Source organism: Saccopteryx leptura, chromosome 4, assembly GCF_036850995.1.
Source record: "Saccopteryx leptura isolate mSacLep1 chromosome 4, mSacLep1_pri_phased_curated, whole genome shotgun sequence".
In the NCBI taxonomy this organism is placed as follows: Eukaryota; Metazoa; Chordata; class Mammalia; order Chiroptera; family Emballonuridae; genus Saccopteryx; species Saccopteryx leptura.
This window is the reverse complement of record NC_089506.1, coordinates 189,391,531-189,417,896: the sequence shown is the minus strand read 5'-3', so window position 1 is coordinate 189,417,896 and position 26,366 is coordinate 189,391,531. Positions and strand designations below refer to the sequence as shown.

The following is a 26,366-nucleotide window of genomic DNA, read 5'->3' as shown; positions in this document are numbered from 1 at the left end:
TTACTTAAAGATACATAGAGTGCACCTGCAAGATAGCTAGTAGCAACATAATATCAGAAGGCATTAATTGCTATTGCTGCCATGAATCCCACCACATTCCTCTCCTTATTCTTGGAAAATACAAAAATCTCATGAGAATGTTTTACTGAGAAAAGCCCAGCAACTGCCTTCAGTGACAAAACAAGTCTTTTAACAAAACATTCTTTACTTGCCAGCTGCGCTCCTATCCAAGGCCACGCAACAGGCCACTCCACTACACTTTACCTAAGATTCCAATGTCTAGTTAAACTTTATTCATTTACTATATTCATACACTAGTTAAGTTCTAACTTTATTTTTTCTAACATGATTAATAAGAAGAAATTCTCCTACAAACTTAACCCTTTACGAGGGATATCATGGCCAGCCTCTTATGTTTATGAGCCCAGTTCAAGGAGCTTACAGGCTTTTCTGTGCAACTTACACCTTCTGTCTCATTTCCAAAGAAATTACTACAAATCTACAGGGAAAGCACGGTACTATTATCCCTGTGCCATAAACAATAGCACACACCCAGAAAAGGGGGGAATATAAGGCCAGATTAATTCAAAAGATTAAAGAGGGAAGTATCATTGTGCCTTTTCTTTGCGGTGACTTTGTCAACCTGCAGCTGTTGGTCTTCACTGCAGTGACTCTATCAACCAGTAGCCATCGATCTTCTTTTGCTGTGACTTTGTCAACCAGCAGTTGTGGATCTTCTCCTGCTATGACCTAGTTAGCCAGCATTAGTGGATCGGCTCCCGACAAGTTACAAACAAAACAGGATGGATGGATAAGTCTAAGGAGGAATTATGTGAAATAACGTAACGGGTTAAGTATGAATTTTAGATCTTCAGAAGGGTCACAGGAAGCAGTAGGGAAAGGGGAGGAAAGTTTCTTGCCTTGCTCAGGCTCCCAACTCTGCAGTTCCACAACCCTGCTTAACAGGGGCTAAGGGCAGTGGCCTCAAACAAAGGCACTCCCAGTATCTGCCCTCTCTTCTTCCTTAGAATTAGGACAGCAAGTTTTTAGATGACTACACATGTATCCAGAACAAAACAATTACACTTCTGAAACTCTGCATAGCCAATTATGACCTCAGGGTTAGGTTCTGGCCAGTGGGATATAATTGAAGGGGTGTGTGTATGATTTCTTTAAAAATGTCTTTTATTTATTTATTTAGAGAGAGACAGAGGGAGAGAGAGAAAGAGAGAAGGGGACAGACAGGAATGGAGAGAGATGATAAGCATCAACTCATAGTTGCTGCTCATTGATTGATTTCTCATATGTGCCTTGTTCAGGGGGCTCAAGCTGGTGACCTTGGGCTCAAGCCAGTGACCATGGGATCATGTCTATAATCCCACACTCAAGTCAGCAACCTGGGGGTTTTGAACCTTGGTCCTCAGTGTCAAAACCCCAGGCTTGTCTGGTCAAGCCACATATGGGAGTTGATGCTTCCTACTCCTCCCCCTATCTTTCTCTCACCCCCCTAAAATGAATAAATAAAATCTTTATAAAAAAAAAAAGAATTTCCTGTCAGAATTAAAAAAGGAATAGATTTTTTAAAAAGTGTTTCTTTAAATTATGTAAAACCCAAAATGTTGGTGTTGTATATGGATCACAAGTGTAGCATTCCTTAATTTATTTGTCCCAGTTGTTATTGAAAGAACCAAGCATGTGTTACACATGAAAACATTGTGATCCTTTTCTCTTAGTTTAAACAAACTCCAAGGTAACTGGACTTCTAAAGCACATTTCCGTTTACCTGATATCTACTTTAGCAATAATTTTTTACAACCCTCTGACTCAACAAAGTAAATAAAGATATATATTATCACTGTCTAAAAATAAATAATCATTTAAACATTTTTTAAAATAAAACTCCGAGATGGAAACACAATCTACCTGGTCTCCTCCATCTGCACAATCCCAGGACAAACTGCAGACTGAGGACATACCTGTGCCCCATAGGCACATGTCCCAGAGCTGCTTGTGGCTATGGAACCCTGCCTCCTGCAACACCTACCTCACAGGCACAGGGCCGGCATGACCTAGAACTCCATGCAGTCTTGCAGATTCATGACTGGTCATTCAACTGACCCCTCTCTGACCCAAGGTCTGAGGAAACAGATCAGGGACTCCAGGAGAAGGACACCCTTCTCAGATTGCAACCTAATCTCCCAACACCTCCCCACTGGTATTGGGCCTGCCTGTCCTTCCCATCTCCCCAGGCTTAGGGAGTGGGGAGGGGATATTGACATAAATGGCTGCATCCTCTTCCTGCCCCAGATTCTCCAGCATCTTTGGAAACTACATTTCCCCTTCCCTCTCCTGCTGGCTGACTTTCCATAGTCCCCACCCACACCTACCCCCAGAAAAGAATCAAGTTCTGACTGGCTTCAGAATACTCCACAACCTGCCTTGCCCTTATCTCCCATGGATCCCTCACAGGTACTGGCTTGCTAATAATGCCATGCCCAAGCAGGCAGGAATTGCCCTCGGCCTTGCTCCCCACTCCAGCCCCTACAGACACATCTGAACACCTTTTCTGGCTAAATCTACTTACCACCACTCAGATGCATATAGGCTCTACCTCCCTGGGAAAGTCAAGTCCACCAAGGTTGTCCTGTCCTTGACTCCAGCAGCAGGTCCAGGCTGAGTTCAGCACTGACCTCTCTGAGGCAATCTGCTGAACCAGCTCCTAAAACATGTCCTGTCCTTTTACCTTCTAAACTATCTAAAGTATCACTAGTTTATGATAACCCTGGGCTATAAACTGTCCCTGCCGTCCCTCTCTTCATGGTACAAGCCCAGGGACTGCTGGCTGTTGAAGTCAGGAGAGGCGCTTGCAATGGCACAGCCCTTTTTGGAGAATTACAGGGAAATAAGCCCCATCACTGTCAGGGACTTGACAGGCCAAAATCTCCACAGCCTTAAGCCTGGAGCAGGCCTCTGCTCATTCATTCATACTTGATTTTTATCGTTGTAATAATTTATAATTCCCACTCTGGGTTAACCTGCCTCAATTCCTTTTCTCCCACAGCCACAGTGACTGCCCATTTTCTGTCCCCTAACCCCACCCACAGCCCTAATGACTGGGGACGTGGTCTGACCATTGGGAAGCCCTCAACCAGTGGGGCCAGGACGCTGAAGGACAGGTGCTGGGAACCTCGATATCCTTGCAGGGGATTTGGGGTGCCTACAGAGTGGAACGCGAAAAGCCAGAACGGTGGGGAAGAGATGACTAGGGATTTGTCTCCGCATCCCGTCGCAGTCTCCGAGGCCGCAGAGGCTGCCTTCGGCGCCACCTGGCGGCTGTCGCTCTCAAGAGGAGGAGCAGACTAGACTCAGCGAGGGTCGCCGGCCCTGCGGGGGCCGGTACCCGCGGGGTGCATGAGCGGGCTAGGGCGCATCCAGCTTGAAGAACCAGGACCGTGCAGCACAGGGAGGGGAACGTCTCTGAGTTCCGGCGGACCCCCCAACACTCCCGATATCCTAAAACCGGTGCCTTTGGACTCTTACGGCGGCAGATGTGGGACCCACACGCTGCGGGATGCTAAGCCACTGAGTGAACGTGCGCGCCCGCGCGCCCGCCTCACGAGGCGCCCCGCACCGCCGCGCGCGCGCACGCACTCCAGGACGCTAGTCCGCGCCGGCGGGTCCTCCGCTCAGCTGGCCGTAGGTTCCCAAGACCGAGGGCACCTCAAGAAAGGAGGGCACCTTTGCGCAGCGTAATCATGCGGGCCCAGCCTCACACTTTTTCGCTCTCACCTCGAGCGTGAGATGCTGCCGCGGCCGCATTTCCCCGCGGCATCCTCCGGGTGACACTTGGAGGATGGGACATGGGGGTCCGTGCGGCTCCGGGCCCTCAGAACAGTCTCGGGGCGCCGAGGCCAGGCCGCTCCCACCTGCCCGCTGCGGCGGCCAATGAGAGCTTGGCCTAGTGATGTCATGCCCCTACCGGACCCTAGTGACGAAAATCCGAGGTTACCCGTTAGGGAACCAGCGCAAACCCACCCGCGGAGGTTCCGGAAGTTTCCACTGCGGCGGCGGAGTGCGGCTTCGCACCGCAGCCGAGCCACCACTTTGACCTTCCCCCTGGGGTGTCCTCGAGTCACTTCCCCCCCCCCCATACACACACACACACACACACACACACACACACACACACACACTCAGTGTTCTATATGGGAGCCCTTCATTTCCACTCGTGATCTCATGTTCACGTCTTCATTTCCACAGGTGTTCCCTCGTTCCCAAAGTGTCCCGTGTCATCTTTTCTCCACCATTGTTACCCAATCCTCTGAGGGGTTCCTCAGCCACACTTTTACGTGCCGGTTCCCCCATGCCACCCCTGCTGTGTGGTGGCCAGAAATGTTCATTTATTCGGCCTCCAGCCCCGACAGAGGCTGTCATCATGTCCAAGAGTGTCCGTCCGTCTGTGAATGTCACTGCGTTTGTCAGTGTCTGTCACTGCATGAGACGGTCCGTCTGCGTGTGTCTGTCTCCTCGGGCTTCTGTTCGTCTGTCTGTGACTGTGGGTGTCTGCTCTACCACTGCGAGTCTTTTGGTCGTGTCGGTCACCGGGTGTCTGTTTGTAGGTGTCTGTATACTGGCGTTCGTCTGGGCCCCGGGGTCTCTGGTTCTCGGCTCCGAGGGAGGGAGAGGGAGAGGAGGTGGCAGCCCTGGGTGGTGGGGAGGGGCTAGGGCGGAGACAGTGGGCGGGGGCAGGGGCGAAGTGCGGGGCCGGAGGGGGTGTGTGCGGGGGGCCGGAGGCGGTGGCTGTCAGAGTCAGCTCAGCCTGCGCCGGGGAACATCGGCCGCCTTCCAGCTCCCGGCGCGGCCCTGCCCGGCTCGACCGCTTCAGGTGAGTCCCCCGCCCCTCCCGGGACCCTCCCCAGGCCCGCGGTCCCTTCCGCATCAGGGGCATGGCACGCTCCTGGAGGGATCGAGGCCCCAAACCCGACGCCCACTGCACCCCCGGGCCTCCCCAGCGACTCCCCCCTCCCGCCCACACTCATCCTTAACTCTTCGCTCGCCGCTGAGGACTCGGTCGCCAGCGCGGGAGCCGGCACCCGGAAGGGCGGGCCGCTGCCTCTTTTCTCGATTTCCTTTGGGGACCCCGAGCGCCCCTTGCCCCAAGTCTGGGGCTACTGGAAGACGCCCCCTGCTTGGGGCGGAACCCGGGCTGCGCAGGTTCCTGGCTCCTGGCTGCCATTTCCCCCGCCCCACCTCAATCTGGCGACCCCAGGGCTCCGGCGCAGCGCCCAGCCGAAGCCCCCTGCCAGGCTCAGGCATCCCCCTCCCGCGGGGACTCCGTCTCTATTTTGGAGCTAGGGGAGGCTCAGCGGAAGCCCCAGTTATAATTAGCCACACTCGGGTTTCCTAGTTAATCTCAGCACCAGCACTACCCCGGCTCAGGGCATCCGGGGCTGGGTGAGGGGTGACCGGCGCAAGAGCGGGGGGGAGTTCCGACCCGGGGAATTTTGATCCCTTGGCTGGAGATGCCGGAACTGCAGCAGCTGCTGCCCCAAAATAGCGCCCCCGCCCCTGCAGCCGGGGATCTCTGGAGCTCCAAGAACACAGGCGTCCTGGTTCGCCCTTCAGACCCCTCCGCAATGCCCTCAAGCTCTCAGACCCCCGCCCCAAGTTCCTGGCTCCTATACTCCGGGCGGGGAGCGCCGCAATTTCCTCGGTCTCTACTGCCCCCCGCTGGCGACAGCATGCACATCAGCATTGGACGGAAGGGGGACTGGGGTCCAAGGCTGACGAACCGTTTGCTGAGGCTAGGTGACTGGGGTGCGCAACGACGGGCGCCCACGGGTACAAACGTGCTGTGCCAGACAGTGGATGCGGCGGGCTGGGCGGGGCAGGGTGGAGTAGGAAGGGTTTGGGATGCCCCAGGGTCTGTGGCTCCACACCCTCAATGCCCAACCCGCCCTCCAGGGCCCTGGCCCTGGCCAAAGAGGAGAGGCTGCGCCTTCACGCCACCGCAAGCGCCCCCATCCGCGCCTCCGGTCAGCAAGGGCCCCGCCCCTGTCGGGTGGCCTGTAAGTGGACTGCGGCCTTTGGTGCGGGTGCCGCAGGGCTAGCACTGGACCCAGCCCAGTCCACCCAGCTGGGGGAAGAAGGTGAGAGCGCTGGGTCCTCTGTGACGGCAGGGGATGGTATTGCTTGGCAGGTCTCATCTCTGTTCCTTACATTTGTCTCTCTGGGTGTGTATGTGCCTGATCTCTGTACTCTCTTGCTTCTCACTGTCTGCCTGTGTTCTTGTCTCTGCTTGTCTGTCTCCCTCGCTCCATTTCTCTCCTCCTCTTTGCCAACCTGCCCCACCTCCTCTGCAACTCAGCGATAACCCCTGGGCAAGAGTGTCTCCTAATCTCCCTCCTGGCAGTCTCAGGCCTTCACCCTCTGCCTTTCTTTCTCCCAGCAGCCGCCCGCTTGCCTTGGCAGCCATGACGCCCCCATGGTGTCCTCTGCACACTCCCTTCCCAGCGTCCCCACTTCTCTTTTTCCTCTTCCTCCTGGGAGGATGGGCAGAGGCTGAGTACCCGGAGGACCCAGAACTGCTGGTGACGGTGCGTGGGGGCCGGCTTCGGGGCATCCGCCTGATGGCCCCTGGAGGCCCTGTCTCTGCTTTTCTGGGAATCCCCTTCGCAGAACCACCCGTGGGCCCCCGTCGCTTTCTGCCACCGGAGCCCAAGCAGCCCTGGCCAGGGGTGCTGGATGCCACAGCCTTCCAAAGTGTCTGCTACCAATACGTGGACACCTTGTACCCTGGCTTTGAGGGCACCGAGATGTGGAACCCCAACCGTGAGCTGAGTGAGGACTGCCTCTACCTCAATGTGTGGACACCATACCCTCGGCCTGTGTCCCCCACCCCTGTCCTCGTTTGGATCTATGGGGGTGGCTTCTACAGTGGGGCCTCCTCCTTGGATGTATATGATGGCCGCTTCTTGGCCCAAGCAGAGGGCACTGTGCTGGTATCCATGAACTACCGGGTGGGTGCCTTTGGCTTCCTGGCCCTGCCAGGGAGTCGGGAGGCCCCAGGCAATGTAGGTCTCCTTGATCAGAGGCTGGCCCTGAAGTGGGTGCAGGAGAATGTGGCAGCCTTCGGGGGTGACCCAATGTCAGTGACTCTGTTTGGGGAAAGTGCAGGTGCCGCCTCCGTGGGCATGCACCTGCTGTCCCCACCAAGCCGTGACCTGTTCCACAGGGCTGTGCTACAGAGTGGTGCACCCAATGGGCCCTGGGCTACAGTGGGCATGGGAGAGGCCCGCCGCAGGGCCACGCTACTGGCCCGCCTTGTAGGCTGTCCTCCAGGTGGGGCTGGTAGCAATGACACAGAGTTGGTTGCATGCCTGCGAACACGGCAAGCTCAGGACCTGGTGGACCACGAGTGGCATGTGCTGCCTCAGGAAAGCGTCTTCCGCTTCTCTTTTGTGCCTGTGGTGGATGGAGACTTCCTCAGTGACACACCTGAGGCCCTCATCAATGCTGGAGACTTCCAAGGCCTGCAGGTGACTAGTGGCTAGAGGGGTGGAGCTGGTTCCTCTAGGCCTTTTCTCCCACCTGCCCTCCCCCTGGGAACCCAGGTATGAGGGCTCTGCAAGACCCACTCCCAAAGGCCCAGGCTTCTCTTCCCTGAGGGCTAGATCCCAGGGTGGCTAGTGGGACAGAGGAAAGAAAATGTGGCTATATTTTCTCCTCTCCATTCATTCCCCAATCTCATATGCTCTTCTTTTGTGGTTCTGGGTCTGTAATTGTTCATCTCTCTGGCTCTTTGTCTGTCCACCTGTTTCTGTCTGCCTGTCTGTCTGTGTCCATCCCCTACTCCCCATTCCTTCATCCTGTTCCCCCAGGTGCTGGTGGGTGTGGTGAAGGATGAGGGATCCTATTTTCTGGTTTACGGGGCCCCAGGCTTCAGCAAAGACAACGAGTCTCTCATCAGCCGGGCCCAGTTCCTGGCTGGGGTGCGGGTCGGGGTGCCCCAGGCGAGTGACCTGGCTGCCGAGGCTGTGGTCCTGCATTACACAGACTGGCTGCACCCTGAGGATCCAGCACGCCTGAGGGAAGCCATGAATGATGTGGTGGGCGACCACAATGTTGTGTGCCCTGTGGTCCAAATGGCTGGGCGACTGGCCGCCCAGGGTGCTCGGGTCTATGCCTACGTCTTTGAACACCGTGCGTCCACACTCTCCTGGCCCCTCTGGATGGGGGTGCCCCACGGCTATGAAATCGAGTTCATCTTTGGGCTCCCCCTGGAACCCTCGCTAAACTACACCATCGAGGAGAGAGCCTTTGCCCAGCGACTGATGAAATACTGGGCCAACTTCGCCCGCACAGGGTTAGCAGTGCCAAGGGGAGGACCGCCTCCGGGAGCCGGGGAGGCAGGGGGGGACCAACAGAGAGAGAGAGGAAGACAAGCAGAGACAGACAGGAAGGGCCAGAAAGAGATGGGAAACTTCATAAAGAAAAGAAGACAACGGGGGAGAGAGAATGACAAAGGAGAATACAAGAGAGAGGAAGGAGGAAGCTGGGTGGCAGGTTCTGAAGGTACAAGGACAGCAGCATAGGGAGGCAAAGTGAAAAGATGGACAGAGACAAAGGTATTACCATAGTAGTTAAGAGCATGAACTGTACAGCTGGATCAATTGGACCAGTGATTTTACGTTGTGACGTGTGCGCGCGCATGCACACCAGAGCTTACCTATATATGAAGGGGACGATATATCTAACGTTACGTGGGTGTTGTCAAAAGTAAATGTGACATTTGTAGTGCTAGAACTGGACCCAGTTATATAGTAAGAGCTCAATAAATCGTTTTAAATGAGAGAAACAAAGACAATGATAGAGCAGGAAAAACTGAGGGAAAGGGAGAGGAGAGACAGAAAGAAGGTAGGAGGCAGGGGAAGACTCTAGATGATGAGGGATACTGGAGAAGAGAAAGAAGGATTAAAGCGGCAGTGGGAGGGAAGGGATGGGATTCTCCTAGGAGCAAAGAGGGCATGGGGTCTGGAAGCAACCTGCCTCCTCCTCATCCTCTCCACCTCCATTCCCCAACCCCAGGGAGGGGCGGGCAACCCTGAGGCTGAGCCTTCCCTTTCTTTCCACAGGAACCCCAATGACCCCCGGGATCCCAAGGCCCCACAGTGGCCACCGTACACAGGGGGAGCGCAGCAGTACGTAAGCCTCAACCTGCGACCGCTGGAGGTGCGGCGGGGTCTGCGCGCCCAGGCTTGCGCCTTCTGGAACGGCTTCCTACCCAAATTACTCAGCGCCACCGGTACGCAGGGGCCAGCGGGCAGAGGCTGGGCAGAGGGGGAGAAATAGAATGTGGGGGGGGGGGGGGAAGGGGAGGATTGGAAGCCGGCGGGGTATAACCCCTCTCTTCTCCCCACCAGCCTTGGAGGCTCCCAGCACCTGCCCAGGCCCCGCCCACGGGGAGGCTACCCCGAGGCCCAGGTCCGGCCTCCCCCTACCCCTCTTCCTCTTCCTCCTCTCCCGGCTCCTGCGGCTGTGACCACAGCCTCTTCCCCCTCCGGCCTCAAGGGGCCCCTCCTCTAATGAGTGGTCGGACTGTGAGGAAGGGCCCCACTCAGGGATCTCCTACCCAGCGCCCCCTCCCCCCCCAACCGAGATTCAAACGGAACCACGTGTAGGGAGGGGTGACCTACGACCCTTCTCAGGGACGCACACGCCTTTGTTGTTTAAATGGAAATGAAAAAGCCAATTTTTATATATATATATAAAATTATTCCTTGGAGCCTGAGCCTGGTGTTGGGGGGAAAAGGAAGACTTGGGGCTAGATAGCGTCTCCCAGTGGGGCTATAACCGTCAACCATTTCTGTCTCTTCTCTTTTCCCCAACAACCCACTGATACTCCCCCTCCTAATCCCTTCTGTTCCCCTGGTCTTCTGGTCACCTTCACCCCTTCCCTCCTCCTTCCCACCATCCTTCTCTGGCCCTACTTCTACCCTCATCCTCTCTGGTTTTTCGTCTTTTATTCTCCTGATCCTCCTTCCACCATTTCACGGCCTCCTACTTACTCCTTGTGTCCTCCTGCACTCACGCCCCTCACCCAATGTCCGTTCCCCGACCTTCCCCACGTCCTTCTCCCACCCACTTGCCGGGCTTCCTGGCCGCAGACACGCTGGACGAGGCGGAGCGCCAGTGGAAGGCCGAGTTCCACCGCTGGAGCTCCTACATGGTGCATTGGAAGAACCAATTTGACCATTACAGCAAGCAGGATCGCTGCTCAGACCTGTGACTCAGGCGGGACCCCCACGTTCCGCTGCTCTACCCGCCCCTCCAGGCCCCCTAGCTGTACATACTATTAATCTAAGGGCTGGGATATAACAGAGGAGCCCTAGACCCTGCCCACCCTGACTTCCCCCCGAGGCTCCTGGTCCTCTGCATGTCTCGGCCGAGCCCCCTACCCTACGGTGCCTTCGCCCCTCTGGGCTGCCAATAAACTGTTACAGCCAAAGGCGTGTGCGCGACTGGGAAGCGGGGGTCGGCAGAGTGCCTAACCATTGGGGCCGAGGAAAAGGGTGGTCACTAGAACCGGCAGCTGGTCCCACTCAAGTTGGACACAGGACGCGCATCCACAGCCCACCCCGCGAGGTGGAATTCGCGTCTGCGCGTTAAGGGCTGCGCAGGCGCATCGAAGCAGGGCAGCGGTGCATTGTGGGAAGCCCGCGGGTCGGCTTGGTCTCTATCACCACCAGGATTGCCCTCCATTGCTTTGTCGTACCCAGCGAGATCGTCGCCAGAACTTGGGCGCCGCTCCTGCCGGTAACTAGCCAAGATCGGGGCCAAGAGTAAGTACTGGAACCTGAGTTCTCCCTGGAGTTCTCTCGACGCTGCAGACGCAACATCTGCCCTGCCTCGTCAACCTCCGCCCCCGCCTACCGCCCTGGAGCCCCTGAAGGACGTCCACCTGGGCCTTTCTCCACCCGGCCGCGGTCGCCTGGCCATTCTCTCGGGCCACTACCTCTACTATCACTACGGCTGCGACGGCCTGGACGACCGGGGATGGGGCTGCGGCTACCGCACTCTGCAGACGCTGTGCTCCTGGCCAGAGGGGCAGCCCGGGAGCGTGCCCCGCTTGGCGGATGTGCAGGCTGCACTTGAGGATATGGGCGACAAGCCCCCTGGGTTCCGGGGCTCCCGGAGCTGGATCGGCTGTATAGAGGCCAGTCTCTGCCTTGACCATTTCGGAGGGCCCCAGGGGCGTATATGCCACATCCCCCGCGGAGCTGGACTTCAGGGAGAACTGGAGAGGCTTTACTCCCACTTCGCAGGGGGCGGGGGGCCTGTAATGGTTGGGGGAGATGCGGATGCCCAATCCAAAGCCTTGCTGGGAGTCTGCTTGGGGCCAGGCACTGAAGCCTACGTACTGGTGTTGGACCCTCACTTCTGGGGTGCTCCGAAAAACCCCAGTGAACTACAGGCTGCTGGGTGGGTGGGCTGGCGAGAGGTGAGCACAACCTTTGACCCCAACTCCTTCTACAACCTATGTTTCACCAGCTGTAACTCCAAAACGCAACTTCACACTTAGGACTAAGACTATCTCTGGTCCCTCACACTCGCTTGCAAAGGCAGAGGCTTAGAAACTGCCCAACGTCAGGCCCCCAGGGAAATCCCAGTAGAGCCTGGCAACTTTGGCATCAATAAAGTAGCAAGGCCCAGCTTAACTACTGCCCCAGCCAATATTTGGGAGGCTCTAGGAAGTTATATACTCAGTGAGGAGTCACTGTGGAAGTGCTTTTATTGGCAGTAGGGCTGGATGTACAAAAAATTCTGAGCTGGATGGGACAAGGCAGTCAAAACTATAGATGATACTGAGAGGAAAAGTAGATGGCTCAAAAGAAATCCACGTCATCTGGAGCATCCAGGTCACGGTATTCCACAATGGCCCGTGGGTCACGGGCCATCCTGTGACGAGAAAGAGGTAAAGTGGGATGAGAGTTGAGGGTCCCAGATTGAAGGCAAGAAAGCTTGGACATCTTAGCTCATTCTCACCTGTTGCGAGGTTTCCCAGGATAACCTCCCTGGCCTCGGAAGGCATCATAGTTCCCTCGACCAGCACCATAAGGGGCATGGGGATACGGCGGCCCTCCTGTGGGGACTGCAGGGCGGACAGCACCAGCTAAGAAAAAGATCAGTGTTGATTTGAAAACCTATGACCTCAACTACATCTCATCTGTATTCTTTCTCCCAACCCCCACAACCACCAAGCCCTTTCAAACCCCTCCTATACTTACCTCCATAGCCCAAAATGGGGGGCCGGGGCTGACCATAGGGCATCAGGCCCTGGGGAGTCTGGTGTGGGTAGGGGAGTCCTGGAGTTAGGCCTGGGGGGAGTACAACACAAACAGGAACATGAATTACTGGGTAGGGGGTTGAGGGGGGAAGAAACAGTGACAATAGGCTTTTAGGAATATAGCCTGAGGGTAAAGCAAAAACTTTACAGGGGGCAGCCCTGGCTGTATGTTTCAGTGAATAAAGCATGTCCTGGTGCACCAAGGTCACAGGTTAGATCCCTGGTTAGGGCACATATGAGAAGCAATCAACACGACTAAAATGGAACAACAAATAACGTTTCTCTATCCCTTTCAAATCAATGACCAAAAAAAAAAAACTTTTCAGGGGACAACGGGATAAAAAACCAATCCTTGACTAGCCAAGAAAGAGGGAATATGGCAGACCCTCATGGATCGTATCTTACTCTGGGCTGGGCCAGGTGGCTGAGCTGGCTTGATCTCGGGCAGAGCTGGGCGCTTAGCATCAGTAAGAAAGTTGTTAAAAAATGCCACCTCCTTCTTCACTTCCTCAATTTTCTCTGCATGCTTGTTGAAGATATGTTTGCGCACAAACTCAGGGCCCTGGATACCAACAGAAGAGGGTCAGAACTGACTAAGAGGTCCCTAACTCCCCAGACCCCAAGATAATCACTCTTCCCAACTGATACCAAAAAGCAATTTCCTCCCAGGCCTGGAGGCAAATTCTTGGCTCCAGCCTCTCCTCCCACTTGTTCCACAACACTCGTAGCATTCCCAGACCTTGAATTTCTTGCCACTGAGAGGGCATAGCCACTTATCCTTGCCCAGTTCCTGGGTGTTAGAGGTAACAAACTTTTCCACTTCCTGCTCAGGATCTTTACGACCCATCTTCTGGGCCTCTTCCTCGGAAAGAGATTCCCGTACACTGAGCAGCGGAGTTAGCTTCTCCTCAAATGTCTTCTGCCACTCCAGTACTGTGGTTTAGGAGCAGACACAGCAGATTGGAGCAGGGAGCCAGAAGCAAAAAATAAGCAAGGAGGGGATTAGAGGAGAAGGTGACAAAGCTCTGCTCCAGAGCAAAACTAAAACCAGAGGCAGCTGGGGAGACAGGGGAACCTAAGGGGAGTCAGGCAGGGAGCTCACCTTCTCCATGACTAATGCGGTTGGGTGGCATGGGTCCCCGAACATGGATGATGCCGCAACGGTTGGGCATTTCATCCTCATTGGGATACTCGCATGTGTTATAATAATCCAGGGAATGCACAATGCGCAAATAGAGGAGAAGTTTATCCAAAACCTAAGAAAATTAAGAAGCTGTGAATACCACACTTGCTTTTACCACCCCAAGCCAGGCTGTCATCCTACGCACTGCTCTGACTAGCACCTTGATCAATTTCTCATCTCGTTCCACGTTAATCTCCGCTGGGTTTCCTTCCTTAGGAGGCTCCTCAGGGGGGGCCCCCCCACTGCTCCCCAGCAACTCCTCTTCCTCAGCACTCACTTCCTCAATCAGGTAGTCAGTGATATTCTTCAAGATTGGGTTCTGAGAGGGCAGACTCTAGTTAGGAGAGAGAAGAGAAAAAAGTGAGGCAGAGAAAGTCCCTCAGGGCAGGTAGCCTAGGAACCTCATCTGAAAATTCAAGGGTCACTTGGCCTGTTATCAGTGCCTCAGGATTTGTTTTCATGTTTGTATTTGTTCTACTTTAGCTAAATAATCACTAACACCAATCTGTTCTGCTGGAAGCTGGAGGTGTTACCCAGATAGAGAGGGGCCAAGTGGGTGGGTGCAAGTAGTCAGCTACAGATCTTGTAAGACCAGAGGTGCCCACAGCAGATGAGGGGATAATGGCGGCTTTTGAAAAAGTTCTATGGAGAGTCACTGACTGTTGGCAGAGGAGGTGTCCCAGGTTCAGAGGCCCAGAGCTGGGTCCTGTCATCCAGCGTATGGATCAGCTTGGCTGCCAGCTTGATGTCATTGCGCACTATCTGCTTGTGCTGGGTAATACCGTTGATATTGCGGACGCGACGTGTCAGGTCTCTGTTCACACCAGGACTCAGCTCACACTCCCGGAGCTGGAAGGAACAGAAAGCTTAACACTTGCTCAAGAAGCAGTAACTCAAAATACTGGCCCACTTGAGAGCACCAATGATTAGTCCAGGGGTCCCCAAACTACGGCCCGCGGGCCGCATGCGGCCCCGAGGCCATTTATCCGGCCCCCACCGCACTTCCAGAAGAGGCACCTCTTTCATTGGTGGTCAGTGAGAGGAGCATAGTTCCCATTGAAATACTGGTCAGTTTGTTGATTTAAATTTACTTATTCTTTATTTTCAATATTGTATTTGTTCCCATTTTGGTTTTTTACTTTAAAATAAGATATATGCAGTGTGCATAGGGATTTGTTCATAGTTTTTTTTATAGTCCGGCCCTCCAACGGTCTGAGGGACAGTGAACTGGCCCCCTGTGTAAAAAGTTTGGGGTCCCCTGGATTAGACTAAGAGTTACCTGAGGACAGCGATCAGGTATATTCACAACAATCCCAGGGCCTAGCCCCAAGACAACAGTACACAATGTGAACAGACTGAGTGGATGAAGTAGGGGACAGAATGAAGAGAAGCAATAAATGAACAAAGCAACTGGGAGTGTGCAGCACAGAGCCACACCTCTTCCTCAAAACAGTCCTGTTCCCATCACTTACTCGGATATTCTGCAGATTCCAACAGATCTCTTTAATGTTAACACTGCGGTCAAATGTCACCCAGCCGCGACGGAAAAACCTAAACAAAGATGTCAACATATTCCTGGGGCAGAGGTAATGTTGGCCATTAACCTTTCCCTACACCTTTTCCCCAAGGTATCCATGGTCATACTTCTCTCCATTCCTCACCTCCTTTCTGGCTGGGGCTCTGATAATGCCACACGCATAAAACCTGGATATCTTTTACAAAGCTGGAAAAGCAGAGAAACAGAAACCCCATTTAGTGATTCAAGGGTAACTTCTTTCAATCCCATGTACTCAGAACCCTATGGAACTGCCTTTGAGTCTTTATTCCAACAAGGAAAAACCATCAAAGAGCTTAAGAATAACAGCACTTGGCCTGGATGCTGGTAGGTTTGGGTGGGGCAAGGTGAACTTCTGGGATCAGCTGTTAGGAGTGGGGGGGGTCCTCTGATAACTGTTAATTGGGAGATGGTCATCCCAGTGACTGCCTCTGGGATGGATAGAGCATTAACTTGGGACACTGAGGACTCAGGTTCAATACCATGAGGTCCACTGGCTTGAGCACAGGCTCAGCAGCTTGGGCATTGGGTCATAACCATGACCCCATGGTCACTAGCTTGAGCCCAAAGGTCACTGGCTCAGCTTGAGGCACAAATAAGAAGCACTCAGTGGACAACTAAAAGTGACACAACTATAAGTTGATGCTTCTCATCTCTCCCTCCCTGTCCCTGTCTGTCTCTTGCTAAAAAAAAAGGTAACAGTATATGAAAGCAAATGGTATAACCAGAACCAGTGCTTGAAAGACATGGGCCTGTAGGAAGGGAGCCTCCCTTTCAGGGCAACAAGGTTGTATGTCAGAAGCAGTTCCAGATTATCTTCCCCCCACCCCAAAAGGATGAAACCTGGGTGTCGTCCCTGCCCCCGATGCCATTTTCCCTACTCACAGAAATGATCTCAGCCCGGGAAATGTTAGGTGCTATATTGCGCATAAAGAGAGAGCAAGTCTTATGCAGAGGCCGTGGTTTACATTCCAGCCCAGGTGCCTCCTTGGGCTTCTCCCTTTCTTCTTCCTTGGGCTTCTCCTTTTCCTTGAGTGCTTCGTCTACATAGGAAGTGGTGAGAGTTTTTATTGTTGATTTTGGAAGAGGATAGAAAAGCTGTCAACTCCTACCCTACCCCCCAGTCTCTCCTAAGAGGCCATTCTCCCATGGATTTCACCAATTTCTCTCCTCCCCAACCCATTCATAAGAAGAGAATGGACTAGAAACAGAAAATAAAACCTACCAGCCTCCTCCTTCTCCTCCTCAGCTTGGCCACTCTCAGACTCTGACTCCGACTCAGACACACTGCCTTCGTCAAAGCTGTCATCACCACTGTGCTTCCTATTCCGCTTCTTGCTGCTCTGTGGGAGCCACAGCAAAAGGAGATGAGCCAGATAACCAAGACCCCAGCCTTGATACTGACCTCCCGCAAGAGATTCCCTACCTTTTTGGCTTCTTTCTCAGAGTCTTCTTTCTTCTCTTCCTTGTCCCCATCACCCTCAGATTTCTTCGTTTTGTCATCACTAGAACTGCCATTTTCAGCCTACAGGTAGAGGCAGTCACTGGGATGACCATCTCCCAATTAACCCTTATCAGAGGACCCCCCCCCCACTCCTAACAGCTGAGCCCAGAAGTTCACCTTGCCCCACCCAATACATAGCTTTCTAGTTCCAGTTTCTGGGGACCCCACCGACATCGAACAGCTTTATTTCCCTGGTACTCACCAGCAGCACCCAGAGGCCCCAGCATTCAAACCTGTTTGCCATCTTCTTTCTTGTCTTCCTTTTCATTGGCCTTGCGCTCTCCATCCACCAGGCCTGGTCCAGCCCGGCCTTCCTCTTTCTTGCTGGGCTCCCCAGACTTTCCTGCCTGTTCCTCTTCCTCCTCCTGCTCCAGGATGCGTAGATCGTTCTCTGTACCTCCTTCCATCTTAATCACAGCTACCAACAAAGGGAGCATAAGTCACAATCCAAGCCCTGGCCTTCAGCTTCTGGCTTTCTGTCAAACTACTTCTTTTTCCCAACCAATACCTTGGTCATCAGACACCCACTGCCCCAACCAATTCACACACCTGCATCCAGCATCTTGACAATGGCATCAGCTTTGTCTATGTCTAGGAGAAGATTATCAAACCAGCCACTCTCCATGAGGGACAAGAACACTCTCAGTCGGTTTTGCAGAGCCCCCCGGGCCTCCTGCCGACGCTTCCCTACCTCATCCGGGTGGTACTTAGACCGAAACCTATAAAGGAAGTGGGGAGGGAAGAGACAAAATAGTCACTGGAGGCCAGAGCCAAAACATGGGAGGGTCCCAGGAAAATCAAGACTTTGCCCCCATCCTCTCACACCCACAAAAGATCATAAAAGCAGACAGATTGGGGAGAGGGGTATAATAAAACATCCAACACCCCAAAGGAACCAGAGGTTATGCTCTGAGAAGACCTGGGGGACAGCCAGGAACTAAAAGCTCTGAATTTGGAAGAGTAATGACTACAGGGGTTGCCAGGGTTGGAGAGGCAGACTGATTATCTTAAGCCTCTGGGAAACAGTAACTTAAAAAGTAAAGCTTCTGAGAGGAAGGCTAATTAATTAGTAGGCCCCAAAGAACCTCCCTCTCCTTGCCAATCCCAAACTAGAGTCATTAAAAGGATTGCTCCCACCAACTCCCTCCATCCCTAGGTGGAAGACAGGGGTAAACCTGAAATGCACCAGATAGGAAAAGCCAAAAAAGGCAGGATACCATTATTCCCCTCTTTGGGAAGATAAGCAGATGGTAAAGGGACAGGGAAAGACCAAAGGGAGAAAGTAAAAGGCCCTCATAACCTCAGGTACTGCCCACAGGAAGAGCGAGAAGAGCAGGGTAGAGGATTAGGATGGAGCATGAAAACATTTAAAATAGGACCTTACGGTAAAAAAGCAAGAAATTAGGAGTATGAGAAAAAGGAGAAAGTGGAAGTCCCAGATATCAAAAACAAAGGGAAAAAACTGAACACCAGACAGAAACTGGGAAACGAAAAAAAAAGGTAGTATTAGATAGGGAACAAGAACAGAAACAAAGAGAGAAAAGTACATGAGAGTGAGACAGAGAAAGAAAGAGGACAGTGAAAGACAGAACCACAAGTTGAGTATTAGAGGAAAGAAAAGCTGCAGGCGTCACCTCCAGGATCTTTACCTTGGCCGCTTGGTCAAACAGAGCTCAAGATTTAACTAGCGCCCAGGGCCCATGCTGGCAGGTGGGCCACCGGCTGGCTCCTGGCTGGGATGTCCCGGCCCGGATGCCCCACCCCCGCGGGATTCCGCGGTGGGGGCCCTGACTGACTGACTGCCTGAGTGATCACATTCAGCTAAACTGCTGCATTGTGCACAGCAGTGCCCTGCCTGTCTGCCTGGCCGGGGCAGCGCGGCTCAGCCCAGGGGCTCATGTATGGGCTGGGTATGGTGGGGGTGGAGGTGGGTTTGCTCCGAGCTCCGACGATGAGCGGGTGTAGTTCCCAGTTCTGGCTCTTTTCAAGGAGGAGGAGCAGAAAGAGAATGAGGAGGAGGAGGAGCAGGAAGGGGGGAAAAGATGGTTGATTAAAATTAAAACATCCACAAAAAGAAAAAATTAAAATTCTTTTTCTGTCAAATGACCCTGAGATCTTTGCTTTTCTTGTCTGGATTCACTCGTTGCTTTTGGGAGGATGCCACAGCCACACAGGGTCCCGGCGATCAGGGATGACAATGCCCCAAATCCAGCAAGTGGAAAGCAGTCTGTCTGCTGCCCCAAGGGAACAGGTGGCTCTGGCAAATTGCCTGGAGGTGTCCCACTGACTGAGGACAGTGGGGAAGGGAGATGGGTGGGGGGCCGGGGCAGACATTGAAGTGAGGAGGAGAACCCATCAGCCAATGCTGTTGTAATTCCCATCCCCCACCCCCAGGAAGTTCTGGATTGGGGAAAATGGAAAAAAGGACAGGGCTGCAGGCTCCACTGGCAAGGCCAGGGGAAACATGCTAGGGAAAAGATAACAAGGAAGTCGGGGCACTTACCACTCCTCATCCTTATGAGCCAGGAAGAAATCCTGCATCTGCTGCCTTCGAAAATCCAGCTTGTAATCATTATAGCGCTTAACTGCCTCTGTCTCATCCACAGAGTCATCCAACGACAGGAGAAACTCCTTGAAGGTCTTCATCACCGGTGGGGGCACACCCAAGTCAATCTCTGCGATGCTACCCAGCCTAGTGTGTGTGGGGCCAGTCAGGAAGTCTTGGATGTGGGGGAGCGGGGGTTGGGGGGGCCAAGGTAGCCAACTACCCCTCTGCTTTGCCCACAAGGACCTCACCCCAGGAATTAACTGCTACCCCTCCCACAGGCACTGCTGTGTATGTCTAACCCACTTCCTAACCACCGTCTTCAGCAATCCCAATTATTCCCCAAGCCCAGTAACTCCCTTCTCCCAAGAACCCTAGAACCGCAGGTCTTTACCTGGCCTGGATAGGCAGAACATGATGCTGCATGATGTGGACGTCTGGGTGGCCCCAGGGCTGAGGGGGGCCATAAGTTGGGCCCCCACCCCCCCCAGCATAGGGCATCTCATAGCCACTGTGGTATGGGTCAGAGCTGTGCTCATCCCTGAGGGTGAGGGACACAAAAGTCAGAGGAGAGAATCATCTCTCCAAAGCATGAAGGACGATGGAACAGAGGGAGGAGCATATGGAATGTGGTCTTTCACCCAAGGGTTTAAAGGGTCAAAAAAAGATGGGTTTATAAAGTTTCAGAAAAAGACATGACAAGTTCTCAGCAGAAGTGAGGGCAGACAGAAACCATTGCCATCTCACCAGTCTCGCCTCATGCGCTTTTGTGGGGGGCTGAGTTCATGACGAGGTGGAGAGAAGCGTTCTCGCCGATTTCGGTCATAGTCACGATATTCACCCCGACTACGGCGCTCCCGGCCACGGTCCCACTCTCTGGAAATAAGAACAAGTAACAGTAAATAAGATACAACTGGATATCCCAAGGTCACACTCCTAAACAGGCCCTTCCAATCCTGAGATGCCAAATTAAAAGACTAAAATTATAAACCTACCCTCTAAACAGAAAGACTTGCCTACTTTCATCACTTCAGCCATTACCCACAAACTGATGGCTCTCAACTCTTCTTCCAGCCTGGCCTTTTTTCTGAGTGCCAGACTAACATTAATAATCTCCTACTAGATGGCACTGTCACCTTAAATTCAGTATGTCAGAATACTAAGTGGGACACCTGAAACCATGTCAACATAATAAATTAAAATTTTTTTAAAAATTGTTTTTAATTTCAACATGTCAGAATTCAGTCTATTATTCCCACTACTATGGGACCAAACTTGCTTCCCAACTCCTGTTTCCCATGCTAGGTATATCAATATACCACCATGTATCCAGTTATCAAGTATCGCCCTCACCACTACTTTGTTATCGGTGTGTTAATCCTCTGTCTCAAAGCCTATCAAAGCTGCCCTCTTCCTTTTTATCTCCTGGTCATTGCTCCTGTGAATGCAGCATTGGTTCTGCTTATCTGCCTCTGGGCTCTCCCCCTTCTCTACAAAGTAATCTTTCTCAAACACAAATCTGATTGTGCCATGGCCCTTTTTAAATGCCAGTACACAACACTTCAAAACCTTGGTTCCTGGCTTGACTAGTGGTGGCACAGTGGATAGAGCATTGACCTGTGACACTGAGATCCTACGTTTGGAACATGGAGGTCTCTAGCTTGAGCACAAACTCATTCAGCTTGAGCGAAGGCTCACTGGCCTGAGCATGGAATAATCAACATTATCTCAAAATCAATGGCTTGACACTCAAGGTCCCTGGCTCAGCTAGAGCCCCCACCCCCACCCCCATCAAGGCATGTATGGGAAGCTACCAATGAACAACTAAGAGTGCCACCACTACAAGTTGATGCTTCTCATCTCTCTCCCTTCCTGTCTCTTTCTCTCTCTTGCTAAAAAAACAAACAACAAAAACAACCTTCATTCCTGGCTGTCACCTCATCCTCCCCACCAGTCACCAGACGCTCCCATCTCCATCACAACAACAAATCCTTTGCTCTAACTCAGTGGTTTTTCTTTTCTTAAATTAATTGAAGTGTTGTTTGAAAAATATAGCGAAGTCCTGACCTGTGGTGGCGCAGTGGATAAAGCGTTGACCTGGAAATGCTGAGGTTGTCGGTTCGAAACCCTGGGCTTGCCTGGTCAAGGCACATATGGGAGTTGATGCTTCCAGCTCCTCCCCCCTTCTCTCTCTCTGTTTCTCTCTCTCCCTCTCTCTCTCTCTCCTCTCTAAAAACGAATAAATAAAATTTTACAAAAAAAAAAAAAAAAAAATACAGCGAAAATCTGACCTCTCACTGTATGTAGTTGGAAAAGGAATACTTTAATAGCCTTTTCAGAGGACTGGGAATATTCTTTGATACCACCCAAAACTTGACAAGAGGTAGTTTTCTACATTAAAATCCATTGTTCTATCTTGCTCTTTGAATATATCTTGACACATCTCATTACACAATATCAAAAGACCACATTCATTAGTACTGTATCTCCTCAGAAAAGTCTTAAAGTAGTGGAAAGTTGTCAAGCTCACATTAGCAAATGTAAGTTTTCCAAAACTTCAGTTTTCACTGGAAAGCTCCATTTCCTTGTTGCCAAAAACACTGACAATTTTTCTTGAAGTTCTCTTAGTTTTCAAGAAAATCTCTGCCAAATAAGAGTAACTGCTTTTTGACAGTCTTTCATTCAGATTTTTTAAAAAGGCATCTCATAAAACAAAAACAAAACAAAACTGGTGCTCGCTTCGGCAGCACATATACAAAAAACAAAACAAAACTGTTCTTCAGCTGCCATTTCAATCCCACAAATACTCTTCCTCAAGATAACCACTTTACTCCTATATGCAGAAGTGCTTTATGCATGTGTATTAAAAAGGTGTATACTCAAGAATCCAATTTAATAAAACTTTTACTGTTTCATCAAGGATGTGAAATGAAACTAGTCGTGCCCCCCCCCCCCATTTGGTGCTACTGTCTTTTTTTTTTTTTTGGTATTTTTCTGAAGTTGGAAACGGGGAGGCAGTCAGACAGACTCCCGCATGCACCGACCAGGATCCACCCAGCATGCCCACAGGGGGCGATGCTCTGCCCATCTGGGGCATCCTCTGTTGCAACCAGAGCCATTCTAGTGCCTGAGGCAGAGGCCATGGAGCCATCCCCAGCGCCCGGGCCAGCTTTGCTCCAATGGAGCACTGGCTGCTGCAGGAGAGGAAGAGAGAGACAGAGAGGAAGGGGAGGAGGAGGGGTGGAGAAGCAGATGGGCGCTTCTCCTGTGTGCCCTGGCCGGGAATTGAACCTGGGACTCCTGCACGCCAGGCCGATGCTCTACCACTGAGCCAACCGGCCAGGGCCCACTGCCTTGATTTGTACACCAAGACAAGCGGCAGTTTTACCTACCGTTGCTATAGCAAGCACATCAATGCAAACGTCAATACAGTGAAAACAACAATACTTAGTACTATGTAGTATAAAAGTAGCTGTAATCTCTCACACATCCCCTACAGTCTGTGGACCACATTTTGAGAACCACTACTCTAAAAAAATCTAGAATATGTGCTCTTTTCTGCACCGCTATATCCACAACTCAAAGCTGTTCACACCACCTGTGTCTGGGGAATTCCCACTCAACTTTCCAAGTTTTGCTAAGTGTCACTTTCCTATAGCTCTCCCTGATACACCACCTTCATCACGCCACTCCCTTAAAACATCTGTTCCCTTAATGCTTGCTTACCATCTTTATGATGATCTCTCATACATACTCATTTGTAGTATACATTTTGCTCCCAAGATTGTAAACTCCATAAGAGCAATAACTACATCTTATTCACCTTCAGAACTCAGAAGAATACTTTTCCTTCTTAGAAAATACCAAGGAAACAAAGTACCAGAGTCTCCACAGTGAAGAGATACACGCAATGACTTTTTTTTTTTTCTTTTTACAGAGACAGAGAGAGAGTCAGAGAGAGGGATAGATAGGGACAGACAGACAGGAACAGAGAGATGAGATGCATCAATCGTCAGTTTTTCGTTGCGACACCTTAGTTGTTCATTGATTGCTTTCTCATATGTGCCTTGACCGTAGGGCTACAACAGACTGAGTAACCCCTTGCTCGAGCCAGTGACCTTGGGTCCAAGCTGGTGAGCTTTTGCTCAAACCAGATGAGCCTGTGCTCAAGCTGGCGACCTCAGGGTCTCGAACCTGGGTCCTCCACATCCCAGTCCGACGCTCTATCCACTGCGCCACCACCTGGTCAGGCTACTAAATTTATTTTTCAAAACCACATTAAATGGCCTAACCAGGCGGTAGTGTAGTGGATAGAGCGTCGGACTGGAATGCGGAAGACCCAGGTTTTAAACCCTGAAGTCACCGGCTTGAGCACGGGCTCATCATGTTTGAGCAAGGCTCACCAGCTTGAGCCCAGGGTCGCTGGCTTGAGCAAGGGGTCACTTGGTCTGCTGTAGCCCCCCAGTCAAGGCACATGTGAGAGAGCAATCGATGGACAACTAAGGTGCTGCAATGAAGAATTGATGTTTCTCACCTCTCTCCCTTCCTGTCTGTCTGTCCCTGTGTGTCCCTCTCTCTGTCTCTGTCACACACAAAAAAAACCACCACATTAAATAAATAAATGCTATCAAAATAAGTCAGCAAAAATATTTTTTCTGGTAATGTTTCAAGCCACTGCCATCAGCTAAGTGATTAGATATTAGCAACACCTTATATTCAAAAAATCTTCCACAGTTCCTCTTCATCTAGATTACTTTATTTGAAATTACAGCAAATGTTTCTTAATGGAAACACCCTAACTATAATTAATTCAAGAATATACCAGAAAACTAATCACTAGCAAATCAAACCTAATTTTCATCATTCTCAAACTCAACCATTACTATCCAAAGAACTTTCTGATTTTAGACAAGACAATTACAAGAAATTTAATCATATTCTGTCGAGGAACTGGTCTGACAACCTCTTCATTGAGTCAATTCTTTTTTCTGTTCTTGTTTTAGATTTTATTTATTCATTTTTAGAGAGAGAGAGAAAAGGAGAGAGAACAGGGGGAGGAGCAGGAAGCATCAACTCCCACATGTGCCTTGACCAGGCAAGCCCAGGGTTTCGAGCTGGCACCTCAGCTTTCCAGGTCAACACTTGATCCACTGCGCCACCACAGGTCAGGCCCAGTCAATTCTTTTTTTAATGTTTTTATTTATTAATTGATTTGGGGGGCAGAGGGAGAAAGAAAGAGCGAGAAAAAGAGATAAAGGGAGATAGGGAGGGAGAGGAGGAAAAGGGAGAAGGAGAGAGAGGGAAAGGGAGTTGATTCATGTATATGCCCTGACCTGGAATCGCTCAGGACGACACTCTGGTCAACTGACCTATCAGGCCAAGGCGTCAAGTCAATTCTAAACTACTTTTTTAGAATCAACTTTTTTTTGAGGTATAATAAACAACAATAAAATCCACACTCAAATTCGTAGTTCTATTGCTTTGATATCATGGATAGATCAGAAATCTCTGGTCAACAGCAAATAAATTGAATGAATCACATGAAACGGTCCACTATGAGCAGTTTCATATGGTTTGCCCTAACTAAATAATCTAAAGGAAACACAGTGCGGGTGGAGTGCAACAGAACGAGATGGGACATTAAGGATAAGTGTCTTACCGATCATTCCAATCGTCCCCTCGACGTCTTTCATCTCTTTCCCGCGAACGGTCATAGTCGCTGCGCTCTCTCCTAAACTTGTCTCTGCGTCTTCGATCGTACTCGTCATCACTGTCACCCATGGTACAGTGTGAGGAGGCCTGGAGCCCAGACAGGGGGTGCTCAGGGTGCGGGACAATGACAAGAAGAGGAAACGTTCGCCCCTCGGGAGCAGCACACCCGCCTCTCCCCACAAAGGCCAGCCTTTCGCGGCCCCCGCCATCCTAAGCCCTCTCTCCCGGCAGGTGGACAGTCCCGACACTCCACTCGCCCCAGGGGTCTCCCGCCCATCCCCAACGGCCGGGTCGCCTCGCCCGCCCCAGCCCCGGGTCTCCAGGCCCCTCCCCTCCCCCACCTGGGAGGGGTCGCGGCCGTTAGTCTCGCGCTCGGGCTGGCTAGTTCTCTGGCGGACCTGGGTCCGCCCCCTGCCTCAGGCGCGCGAATAGTACCAGGAACAGGGTGAGAGGAAGACCTAGGGCTCTCAGCTACAAAGCCGAGGAAACACGAAGAAAGTGGGACAGCCGCGGATGGGCGGTCGGCACGCGCCGCTCGCGCAGCGCCTGCGTCACTCACAGAACGGCTCCTCGAACTACAAACTACTACCCGCGCGGCCCTAACTAGAACTAAACCAAAAAGAGAAAGGCCAGGAGCACCAAAGGCTGATGGGAAGGGACTAGGACCCGGAAAGCTCGCGAGCTTTCCAGGACGAGAACTGAGAGACAGAGAACTACGGAAGCTGGACTGGACCAAATATAGTCCGCTGAGGGTGGTAGAGTCGGCTGGGCTTGTCTCCCACGGAGGTTGAAGTTCGCAATTAACCGGAAGTGTCCGGTTCTAAACCATCTAGGCATTGTTCCCAACCCCCTTGCACGGGGTACCTGGGATCTTCATCCGGGGCATGTCCCCACTCTCCACGCACGCCAGGGGCTTGGGTGGGAGCGTTTAACAGGATAGAGCAACCATTTTAAAGCATCTCCCACCATTTTGTACTCCCACCAGATAACCAACTTTTATTGGTGGTTGGTATGTGCTACCTGGAAAGCCCATTGTTCCTGCTCTTCTTCAGCAAAGGTGCCCACTTTTGTAAGCAAAATTGGCAAATCTCAGCCTCATCCTCAGCCAGTGCTTCGATAACGCAGGTTGTAGGTTGACTTCTGATCCAATAGGCAGTATCTGGCTTGCCCCAGATTAATTGCACCACCACCCTTGCTCAGTAAGTATGAAGACTACTAGAAAATGCCTCCTGGGAGCATGCTGGTGCCTTACTCCCAGCACTGAGAGGAGCGGTGTCTTTACAGCACACTACATTAAAAAGTGTATACAGGCATCCCTTTGGTGTACCTTGGTATCGCAGAGGATTGATTGCAGGACCTCCAGGGATACTAAAATCTGCAGATGCTCAAGTCCCTTATAGTAAATAGCATATAACCTGTGCACATCCTTCTGAATACTTTGAATCATTTCTAGATTATTTATAATACCTAATACAATGTAAATAGTTGTTATACTGTACTGTTAAGGGAATAATGACAAGG

The 26,366-nt window shown here is 51.8% G+C and overlaps 3 protein-coding genes across 10 annotated transcripts; 2 read left to right on the top strand and 1 right to left on the bottom strand.

The window, feature by feature from the left end:
- Positions 1-4,791: 4,791 nt before the first annotated feature.
- On the top strand, positions 4,792-10,960 carry ACHE (acetylcholinesterase (Yt blood group)). 6 transcript variants are annotated; one of them, XM_066382297.1, is made up of 7 exons: positions 5,684-5,817; positions 5,965-6,149; positions 6,452-7,538; positions 7,881-8,365; positions 9,135-9,304; positions 9,423-9,483; positions 10,167-10,960. In XM_066382297.1, the coding sequence occupies exons 3-7, from the start codon at positions 6,474-6,476 to the stop codon at positions 10,249-10,251; spliced, it is 1,866 nt and encodes a 621-aa protein (XP_066238394.1). In that variant the 5' UTR covers positions 5,684-5,817; positions 5,965-6,149; positions 6,452-6,473; the 3' UTR covers positions 10,252-10,960. The 6 variants fall into 6 exon arrangements, with proteins under 6 accessions (XP_066238396.1, XP_066238399.1, XP_066238397.1 ...); XM_066382298.1 differs by having other exon boundaries at positions 6,449-7,538; XM_066382299.1 differs by lacking the exons at positions 5,684-5,817; positions 5,965-6,149 and adding an exon at positions 4,792-4,885.
- A 67-nt stretch (positions 10,961-11,027) lies between these two features.
- UFSP1 (UFM1 specific peptidase 1) lies at positions 11,028-11,635 on the top strand. Its single transcript, XM_066382304.1, has one exon. The coding sequence runs from the start codon at positions 11,159-11,161 to the stop codon at positions 11,579-11,581; it is 423 nt and encodes a 140-aa protein (XP_066238401.1). The 5' UTR covers positions 11,028-11,158; the 3' UTR covers positions 11,582-11,635.
- Positions 11,636-11,773: 138 nt separating this feature from the next.
- SRRT (serrate, RNA effector molecule) lies at positions 11,774-25,496 on the bottom strand. 3 transcript variants are annotated; one of them, XM_066382294.1, is made up of 20 exons: positions 25,187-25,496; positions 24,793-24,932; positions 19,881-20,009; positions 19,528-19,674; positions 19,092-19,280; positions 17,138-17,307; positions 16,822-17,006; positions 16,511-16,609; positions 16,310-16,427; positions 15,970-16,127; positions 15,191-15,252; positions 15,002-15,080; positions 14,190-14,378; positions 13,690-13,863; positions 13,449-13,602; positions 13,086-13,279; positions 12,752-12,908; positions 12,288-12,389; positions 12,046-12,172; positions 11,774-11,958 (listed from the first exon to the last, which is right to left on the bottom strand). In XM_066382294.1, exons 2-20 carry the CDS (start codon positions 24,912-24,914, stop codon positions 11,886-11,888), a joined length of 2,628 nt encoding a protein of 875 aa, XP_066238391.1. In that variant the 5' UTR covers positions 24,915-24,932; positions 25,187-25,496; the 3' UTR covers positions 11,774-11,885. The 3 variants fall into 3 exon arrangements, with proteins under 3 accessions (XP_066238391.1, XP_066238393.1, XP_066238392.1); XM_066382296.1 differs by having other exon boundaries at positions 12,288-12,377; XM_066382295.1 differs by having other exon boundaries at positions 25,281-25,496.
- Between the last annotated feature and the right edge of the window lie 870 nt (positions 25,497-26,366).

What these genes read in the sequence shown, in the direction of transcription:
- SRRT (XM_066382294.1), bottom strand. Translation starts at nt 24,914, where the DNA reads ATGGGTGACAGTGATGACGAGTACGATCGAAGACGCAGAGACAAGTTT. An exon ending in AAGCGCATGAGGCGAGACTG is followed by an intron (nt 19,675 to 19,880) that starts GTGAGATGGCAA and finishes CCTCACCCTCAG; the next exon opens with GGATGAGCACAGCTCTGACC. An exon ending in GCTCATAAGGATGAGGAGTG is followed by an intron (nt 17,308 to 19,091) that starts GTAAGTGCCCCG and finishes CTTCCTTTATAG; the next exon opens with GTTTCGGTCTAAGTACCACC.
- UFSP1 (XM_066382304.1), top strand. Translation starts at nt 11,159, where the DNA reads ATGGGCGACAAGCCCCCTGGGTTCCGGGGCTCCCGGAGCTGGATCGGC.
- ACHE (XM_066382299.1), top strand. Translation starts at nt 6,474, where the DNA reads ATGACGCCCCCATGGTGTCCTCTGCACACTCCCTTCCCAGCGTCCCCA. An exon ending in GAGACTTCCAAGGCCTGCAG is followed by an intron (nt 7,539 to 7,880) that starts GTGACTAGTGGC and finishes CTGTTCCCCCAG; the next exon opens with GTGCTGGTGGGTGTGGTGAA. An exon ending in GAGGCTACCCCGAGGCCCAG is followed by an intron (nt 9,484 to 10,166) that starts GTCCGGCCTCCC and finishes TCCTGGCCGCAG; the next exon opens with ACACGCTGGACGAGGCGGAG.